Source organism: Drosophila subobscura, chromosome O, assembly GCF_008121235.1.
Source record: "Drosophila subobscura isolate 14011-0131.10 chromosome O, UCBerk_Dsub_1.0, whole genome shotgun sequence".
In the NCBI taxonomy this organism is placed as follows: domain Eukaryota; kingdom Metazoa; phylum Arthropoda; class Insecta; order Diptera; family Drosophilidae; genus Drosophila; species Drosophila subobscura.
In genome coordinates this window covers 3,332,195-3,341,140 of record NC_048533.1, presented here as the reverse complement: position 1 = coordinate 3,341,140, position 8,946 = coordinate 3,332,195, and the positions used below count along the sequence as shown (strand labels likewise).

At 50.1% G+C, this 8,946-nt stretch overlaps 4 protein-coding genes across 4 annotated transcripts; 2 read left to right on the top strand and 2 right to left on the bottom strand.

The window, feature by feature from the left end:
* Positions 1-1,792: 1,792 nt before the first annotated feature.
* On the top strand, positions 1,793-3,069 carry LOC117898525 (protein takeout). Its single transcript, XM_034807994.1, has 3 exons — positions 1,793-2,139; positions 2,220-2,460; positions 2,528-3,069. The coding sequence occupies exons 1-3, from the start codon at positions 2,007-2,009 to the stop codon at positions 2,964-2,966; spliced, it is 813 nt and encodes a 270-aa protein (XP_034663885.1). The 5' UTR covers positions 1,793-2,006; the 3' UTR covers positions 2,967-3,069.
* On the bottom strand, positions 2,984-4,152 carry LOC117898526 (protein takeout). Its single transcript, XM_034807995.1, has 4 exons — positions 3,967-4,152; positions 3,589-3,908; positions 3,470-3,524; positions 2,984-3,403 (listed from the first exon to the last, which is right to left on the bottom strand). Exons 1-4 carry the CDS (start codon positions 4,064-4,066, stop codon positions 3,093-3,095), a joined length of 786 nt encoding a protein of 261 aa, XP_034663886.1. The 5' UTR covers positions 4,067-4,152; the 3' UTR covers positions 2,984-3,092.
* Positions 4,153-4,398: 246 nt separating this feature from the next.
* On the bottom strand, positions 4,399-7,455 carry LOC117898520 (inhibitor of nuclear factor kappa-B kinase subunit beta). Its single transcript, XM_034807986.1, has 5 exons — positions 7,274-7,455; positions 5,530-7,013; positions 5,312-5,472; positions 4,852-5,247; positions 4,399-4,797 (listed from the first exon to the last, which is right to left on the bottom strand). Exons 1-5 carry the CDS (start codon positions 7,377-7,379, stop codon positions 4,764-4,766), a joined length of 2,181 nt encoding a protein of 726 aa, XP_034663877.1. The 5' UTR covers positions 7,380-7,455; the 3' UTR covers positions 4,399-4,763.
* Positions 7,456-7,695: 240 nt separating this feature from the next.
* Positions 7,696-8,635, top strand: LOC117898527 (methyltransferase-like protein 23). Its single transcript, XM_034807997.1, has 2 exons — positions 7,696-7,936; positions 8,003-8,635. The coding sequence occupies exons 1-2, from the start codon at positions 7,805-7,807 to the stop codon at positions 8,618-8,620; spliced, it is 750 nt and encodes a 249-aa protein (XP_034663888.1). The 5' UTR covers positions 7,696-7,804; the 3' UTR covers positions 8,621-8,635.
* Positions 8,636-8,946: the final 311 nt, after the last annotated feature.

The window sequence follows — 8,946 nt, the reverse complement described above, 5'->3', positions numbered from 1 at the left end:
ATACATACGTAATTCGACGCAATTCGATAACCGATGGTGCTGATAGACTCAAGCACAATCATTTTCAAATCGCAATTCAAACAAACAACTAATCTAACAATCTTTTCTTGGCCAACTAGAGACCCTTTCACAACCCACGTTGATGGATGGGTTATTCGGTCAATGTCGCCTGGCGCCCGAAATCAAAGAAAACATTAAAATAGAGTGTAAACCGATAATACGCGATGCGTGAGTAACATAATAAATGAACAATTTGAATAGTTCAAGTCGAGCTATTGAACTTTTGCCAGGGAATGCACGTGACCAGGGCCGGATTGCGGTTAGTTTGTGGAAAGTTGTGGCTTTGGCCAATTCAAATGTTTGCTTTAATGACATTGCCAATAATTAAAGAGGTGTAAAAAAGTCGAAAGACTGGGTTATTGCATCACTTTGCAGACCCCTTTGGGCACTGACAGGGGACTGTGGCTGGCTGTGGACTGGAATCTGGGAATGCGCGCCTGCAGGTGTGAAAATAAGCGCCAATAAAACATGAATCAACACGAAAATAAACCAAATCAAAGCAGGAATGAAAATTAAGTGAATACTGGACTCAAACTCGTTCGTTTAGCGGCTGAACTGGCAATAATACTGGCAATGCCAATTTGCGATTCCGTAGAGTTTTGGGGGCCCGTACAGCTGTTGAATGTCTGCCTGATTTCATTTTTGATGGGCCTGTCGCCGAGGAAGCAGCCTACAATTAGAGATAACGCAATCCACAGATGCCGCTCCAATCCAGGGGAGGGGGGAACGGGTGCTGTTGCCACATTTCCGCACGCGACTGAAATGGAGAGAAAACAGAGAGAAGAGCAAGAGCTGCTGCCACAACATGCAAAAATTGAAATTAGTCATATAATCATTTAAGCGGTGACCTTTGCATATTTATGGCTCCACAAGGGACACACAGAAATACCTGGAAGCCTGGATCCATTCTTCAAGGAAAGCACTTCCAGTTTTTCCAGTCAAACAATCCTGGCATCCACTCCCACTCAAACGTTGTGGGGACTCCTTTACCGCTCTCTCCCACACCTCTTCCCCAGCCAAATCACGCAACCAACTCTTGGGTGGGGTGGAAGGGGAAGAGATCAACGGCAATTAAGGCGACTGCGTAACAAAAAGAAAACTTGCAACCAAGGTGCACGCGACAACCCGGACCGCACTGGCCAGCGGCCAGCGGCCAGCGGCCAGAGGCATTGGAGCACAAAAACCAAAAGCCAAAGAAAATGAAATGAAATGTCCGGACAACCGGACAACCGGACAACACCCATGACAATGAAGCGGCAACATTCAGCCGCAGAGTCGCGTCTGCGTAATACCAGAAGTAGTCAACAGGTGAACAACTTCCAAGGGGAGAGCGGACCAGAGACGAGTGTGGCGGAGCTGCAGCTTGCCCCGAAGCAGGCCAGGGGGACGACGCTGCATGGCGTGGCGCAACTTCAAGTTGGGCTGTTACAAAGGCAAACAAGTTGGAATCGGAATCGTTTACGCGCTCAACGAAAGTAAAATTCAAAACAAAATAAAAATCCAAATATTAATATAGCAAATACAACTGAAACGGCCAGAGGGAATCCGCTGATGCGCTACAGCAAGCAGTTGGGAATGAAATTAAAGTTCATTTAAAATTACAATTTGTTAATCCAAACACTCCCTAATGATACCCCCAGGCGGTGCGATAATTTGTTGGTCATCTGGAAACAGTGGACAGTTGGACGGCCGGACGGCCGGCAGCCAAATTGCGGAATTCCTACCACGAGTGCGACGAGCAAAAAGTGTACGAAAAAAAACCCACACCACACACCACACCATACAACACCAACTATTGTCAATGGGGACTTGTGTTTCTTTCGTTTTCGTGCAACATTTCTCTGCGTTGGACCCAGCACTTGGTCTCCAGCCAGCGACGGCAACGGTTGGGTGTACGGATCGCATTTTGAGTATCTCTTTGACACAAGGATCGGGATCGATTAAACATGTTTACCATAACAAACTGGAAGTTGGCAATTAGCTGGTGCATTATCGATGTGGTGTGTGTGCTGTCAGGCTCCTCCCATGGCGCCTATACGCGAGAGATTGTGAACGATAAGCCACCGCTGCAGGAGAGACGTGAGTACCAGACACAGCGAAAAGGAAGTGCAATCAAAGATCCCCCAATAATCTATATGCATATCACATGTATGTTTCAGCACCCTGGCTACTAACCTGCAAACGTTCCAATCCCAATGAAGACAAGTGCTTCCGGCAGCTGTTCTTCCAGCTGTTTCCAGCGCTGGCCGCTGGCATACCAGAGATCGGTGTCAAGAGCTTCGAGCCGCTGAACATCGATCAGGTGTCCGTGTCGAAGGGCAGTGGGAATCTGGTGCTCTCCGGGGGATTCCAAAACCTGGTCATACGCGGACCTTCCAATGCGACTGTGCGCAGAGCCAGGTAAGGCCAGGAAGCACAGTGGCTCAGGGAAAGGAAAGACGTAATTTGAATCCCTTTTCTGACTTAGTTTGGATCTGGAGCGTCGCCTTCTGAGCTTTGAGCTGGTGCTGCCGCGTCTGCGGATACGGGCCAAGTATAATTTGAAGGGAAACATTCTGCTGCTGCCGCTGATTGGCAACGGGGATGTGGCCATGGCCCTGAAGAATGTGCACACCACCGTCTACACGAGGATCTCGCTGCGCAACGAGACGCAGACGGGTGACGAGATCATCCACATTGACGAGATGAAGGTGAGCTTTGAGGTGGGAGCGATGCGCATCCATCTGAAGAACCTGTTTAATGGCAACGACATCCTGGCCGCCTCGATCAACACGTTCCTCAATCAGAACGGCAACGAGGTGATTGCCGAGCTGCGGCCGGACCTGGAACTGGGCCTGGCCGACATTTTTCACGGCCTATGGAACAATGTCTTCTCCAAGCTGCCCACCAAGCTGTGGCTGGTATAGATCCAGCTCTAGCTCTCTAGCGTATTATTATGATAATTTATTTCGCCTCCAACCGGGAGCGTGTGTGTCTATCGCTAGGTTAACTTTTGCACTACGATTAAATCCTTAGCTATACGATATCTTAGATCATTTGTTCTTCTTGGGCATCAGCTCGTCGTAGCTGTATTCGGCAAACATTTTGTCGACAGAGGCGCGCATGATGTCCACCAGTGCCTTGGTCATCAGCGGGCGCACCTCCTCGGCCAGCGACTTCCAGTTCTCGTTGAGGAAGTCGTTCATGCGCTTGCCCAATGCCTCGTCCCCGTTGAACAGATTGTCCAGCTGCATTTTCACATCGGACAGAGTGTACTCCACCTTCACGTTGATGATCTTCAGGTGGGTAGCCCCGTTCTTCTGGTACTCTTGCCCAAACAGCTCCGTCTGCATGGTGATGTTTGCTGTGTGCAAAGAGGAATGAGATGTGAGAGAGTCTTCCAGAGAGTCGAGTCCATTCTGCTACTTACTCAGATTCACCTTGCAGTGGCCATCGCCCAGCAGCGGCATCATCATGATTTTTCCCTTAAATTGAGGATTATCGAATCAGCTATCATCTGCCTTTGGCATTCATTCACTCTCTACCGACCTTTATGCTGTACTCCGCCTCCATGCGCAGCTCGGGGAATGTCATCGAGAAGATGAACTTCAGTTTGCTGGGCTCGATCCGCAGTTCGTTCAACGTGTGATTGGAAATGCCCGAGATCTTGACGTTCTTGTACACCGAGTGCAGGTAGATGGCTCCCGAATCCTGGTCCATTTTCACCTCGGGCACCACCAGCGGCTCCATTTGCGGTATGTACATCTCCGGTATGCCGTCCATCAGTCGGGGCTTCAACGACTTGAAGGACTTTCTTGCGCACTCATTCAGCGTTGGCAAATCGCGATAGCACACCGTCAGGAAGGAGGCTGCTCGAAAGGGGAGAGACTAAAGTCCAGACCCCAATCAGAGTTTCGTTTCACTCACGCAGTCGACTCTTTCCCTGGGGCTTGGCCTGTGTTTGTGCCACTCCCAGCAGCAGCAACAACGCCAGCCACGTCTTTGTAGTCATCCACATGTGTTCCATTTGGTAGTGTTCCTGGCTCTAGTCTGTTCCTACTGCGGTCTGGCTTCTTCTTCCCTCTGCTGTCGGTTGCTGGCGAGTGTTGGCTCCGATGGCTGTTCCCATGGCTTTTATAGCCGCTTCTGCCGCGTCGTGCGAAGTTGACGCATTCGTACTTCTGCAGCACTTGCAGTTTTCTCGTGACATTGCAGTCCTCAGCAGTTCTCAAAGCCAAGCTGTTTCCCCCGCCCCCAGCCCATGTACACATACAATAAAGATTTGTGTATTCGCAAAGTAATTGTGTGGAGGCAGCTTTGCTGTCGCTCCAAGTTCTAAGAAGGAACACTCAAGAACACTCATTTTGTACCCAGATTTTAATAGAACCTGGCAATTACATGCCCAAACAGCTGCCGCTAAAAGGCAGTCGAACGAGAGAGCTAAGCTTTCGATTACAAACCAAAACCAAGTGTTTCTCTCAGTTCCATTTTGGACAGGCGAATCAATGCCATCGTGTCTCACTTTCGGTGCAACATTAAAACAATGAATTAAACAAAAATATTACAAAATTACAATTGCAGCTTCTGCGCAACAAACACTAAAAAAAACTATAAAAAAACGAGTAAATATCGACTAAGAACTAAAAACAAAGTGCGTCGTGGTGCGATGCTTTTGATTAAATATCTGACTGGCGGTAATTGCTGAGGACTTCTTAGCGGAGAGCCTAAATCGAATCGATTTCCATGTCAGCTCTTAACCTGCAAGAAAACAAAAGTAGAAACCAAGTAAAAGCTGGCCAGGCTGCCACTTACATCTTGTCGAGACGGTTTGCCTCATCGATCACATTGTTCGTTGTTAGAGAATCAAAGTCGGAGCTGTCGCCCATGGAGTTCATTGTCAGTCGGCCCATGGAGTTGCTCAGCTGTAGCATTGGAGGTGGGGCAGAGACGGGCGCCGAAGCGGCAGCAGCGCTGGACAACATCTTGAAATGCAATTGAAATAGCTGCTCTTTGATTTCGGCGAATTTCTGCATGGCTTTCGCCACAACCCCCTTGGCCTTGATGAATAGCAAATGCAGACTATCAATGTCCTTGGCGTTGGCCTTTACGCGTTCAACCTCCTGGCTGGGAGACATGGCAAACTGATTGACAGCTTTGCGAAACTGTCCGAGGGAGATTCCAGCCAAGTAATCATGATCAAAGGCAGCCCTATGACGAGATCGATCTTAGATAAGTAACGGATGAGACAGAGACTGTGGAATCATCCACTTACAAGCCAAATACATCCACATATTGATTCAGAAGCTGGCTGGTGGCCTTTTCCATGTTTCGGGCACCACGCAAACAAGACTCGAAGCGATCCTTGATGGCTCTGGCAATGGCGTTTGTGTCCTGGTAAGTGTCTGCAAGAAGCTTCCAGTCGCTATCGGTTACCTGAAATCAAGAATCATTATTCAATGAGCCTTCGATCTATCTCCAGCAGACAGTTACCTGGAGGGACATATTTTGCTCCTGGACAGATGCCGTGCGAAGCCTCTGGAGCATGTTGTATGCCTCGGCAGTGGTGAGTATTTGATCGTTGATGGCCATAATGATCTGATTCGTGACAATCTCATCCTCCAGCAGCAGGGCACGCTCTCTGATGCCCATGATGAACAGTTCCACCTGCTTCTGCTGCATCGCCAGCATGTAGTGCATGTCCCGGGCAAGACGCCTCAGCACCCACGAATTTTCCGTTTGGAAGCTGCTGGGGTTGCAGGTCAGCATCAGCCTGGAGACGCGCGGCTCGGGGTCGCTGTAGACACACTTGTCCGACGCCTGGAAGACGAATAACATCACAGGGGGTGGGGGTATGTTGGTCGATTTGCGCGTCTCGCGGCTGGTGTCGCTCCACTCGTGGACATACAGATCCAGGGGTCTGGTGTTTGGCGTGATCCTCTCGTGAGGATGATTGGTGGGCAGGACACAGTACACCTCGCTACTGGCCAGCTTTGTGTCGCGGCAAATCAAGCCGTTCAATTCCTGCATCGTCATATCCGCCGTGACAGCGTACGCCAGAAACTTGAAGCTGTTCACGGCGAATATCGTAAGCACGCGCATCTGGAGAAGCCTGTCGAGCTCGGAGAAGACAACTGGGTTTGGGACCGTGCCCGAATGTACTTTATCAGATTCCAATTGGCCGCGTCGCTTGTAGTCGCTGTCAAGGGCCAGGCGCAGCCACAGCAGGAACTGCCTGGCGAATGGCTCCGTCAGATGATGCTCCCGCGGTAGCTCTGTTTGGAAGAGAAAGCGACTGGCGTCGTGTGGGTCCTCCGTAATGGCAATGCAGTCGGACGTCTTTTTGAGCAGATTGACTAGAATGTTCCTGGGCGTCTGGTGGGGTATGAAGGGTAGCTCCCCGGTCGCCAGCTCGTAGGCAATGATCCCCAGAGACCAGTAGTCCACCGTGGTGTTGTAGACGCCCGTCTCGACCACCTCGGGGGCAAAGTAGTGGCGCGTTCCCACCACACTCTGCAGCATCGTCTGGTCGGGCGCCCCGCGCGCCAACCCAAAGTCCGTAAGCTTGTAGGTCTTCGAGCCGTCCTTCTGGCGGTGTATCACGATGTTGTCCGGCTTAAGGTCGCGATGACACACCTTGCACTCGGAGTGCAGGAAGTGCAGGGCCTGCCGCAGGGCGCCCAGTATCTCCCGCACCTCGAACTCCGACAGTCCGTTGGCGTTCTCGGGCATCTGCAATTGCTTGCGCACGTCCCCCCCGTTGCAGAACTCCAGGATGATTACGGGCAGGCGGCATTTGTGGGTGTCATTGAGGTAGGCAACGAAGGACGCATCGTCATTCCCTAGGCACACACCAGCCACAATGTTCGGGAGTTTTCGGAACGCACGCGTAAACTTCAGCTCCATCATCCATCGGTCCTTCAACTTGACCTGCTGGTCGGCACTCAGCGAGTTCACGTCTTTGATATGTTTGGTGGCTGGAGAGCATAACAAACAAACGAAGGGCTATTATCTGCGAGACGCAGAACACGATTCTACATGACTCAGACCCACCAAGAAGCGGGACCGACCACATACGACCTTTTGATAACGCCTTGAGGAAAAGCTTGCATCAGCACAATTCCTGGAATCGGACTGTTTTCACACACACTTCCGCAAAAAACGCATCCATAAATGGAAAGTAGAGCGCGCAAGTGTGTGGTTGCTGAAAATATGAGATCCGTGTCCGTCGCCTTACCTATTTCCTGGCCTGTGGTCTTATTCTGCCAGTGCAGAACCTCGCCAAAGCCGCCCTGGCCCAGTTTTCCCTGCAGCTGCCAGTTTCCCCAGGAGCTCATTTTCATTCACTTGGTTTAAGCGATCCAACTAAAATTCTTCATTTCCCCGCAGCACGAACGAGCGCCAATCCAGCACATACTTTTTGTTAGAGATGGGCGAATGTTCGGAACGCCAGCTGTGACAAGCCGATATTTTTTTTTAAATCACTTAACCATATATTAGATGGGCAATCATTTTAATAAAAATCAGGCCCCTTATGCACATTGAAGTTACTTAATTGTGGTTCTGTAAATCTGGGTTTACCCCACAATCTCCATTTATCTGCCGTTTGTCCAAAGCAATACTCCTCCAACTAAAGTGATCGATATGTCTTTCGCTTGGGAATTACCATCTCTAATCAAACAGGTTGTAAACAAAAACTGAAAAAACTGCAATTACAAACAAAAAAGAGGAGAATACTCGTCATCCCCACCCGCATGCTTGTGTTAAAATGCGTTTTCACATGAAGAGCGGCAGCGATGATAATGACATTGTGGCAGCCACAGCAACTGCCGAGCATATACGGAAATTCGTCTTCACCAGCAGCCACGCCGCCGAGCGTCTGGAAATCAAAATCCCCGAGGTACGTATACTCAAACTGCAGCTGTGACTGCCACGACCACTGTGTGCTATGCTTTTGTTGTTGCAGCTGCTCCAAGGCGCCTACTCCTTCTACACATGGCCCTGTGCGCCGGTCTTGGCCCATTTCCTGTGGGAACGACGACAGACACTGGCAGGGAAGCGAATTCTGGAGCTGGGCAGCGGCACAGCTCTGCCGGGCATACTGGCCGCCAAGTGCAACGCCCAAGTGGTGCTCACCGACAACTGCATACTGCCCAAGTCCCTGGCGCATATCCGCAAATCCTGCCTTGCCAATCAACTGCAGCCCGGCGTGGACATCGATGTGGTGGGCCTCAGCTGGGGGCTGCTCCTGAACAGCGTCTTCCGGCTGGCGCCTCTCGACCTGATTATAGCCGCTGACTGCTTCTACGATCCTAGTGTCTTCGAGGACATCATTGTGTCGGTTTCGTTTCTCTTGGAGCGGAACTGCGGGGCCAAGTTCATTTTTACGTACCAGGAGCGGAGCGCCGACTGGTCCATCGAGGCCCTGCTGAAAAAGTGGAAGCTGCAGGCGCTGCCCATCAACATGGACGACATTGGCAAGGAGTCGGGCGTGGATGTGCTGGAGTTTATGGGCGGGCACACCATACATCTGCTGGAGATTACGCGCGCAGATAACAGTGCTATAATAAATACAACAAAATGATAAATGAATCATGGCATTTTGCTTTTACGATTTTCGCGCCTTTGGCGGATCATGTGGGCATTTTATTTTGCAGCTGCCGCTAATCGCACGAAAGTATCGGTATGTCTTGCTAAAATATGCAGTCGAATAAATCAGCCATATAGCTTTATATAGGTTCTTTCCTTACTTGATTTTTCAGAATTGAGTCGGAGAGCGTTAAATATATCGAAATTTTTCTTAGTTCAGGAGAGCCTCTGTCAGAGAATTTCCCTGACCGCTTAGACGCAGGAGAGAATTTCCGTGACCATCAAATGAAAAATTCAAACACAAGTTTGTTAAATATAAGG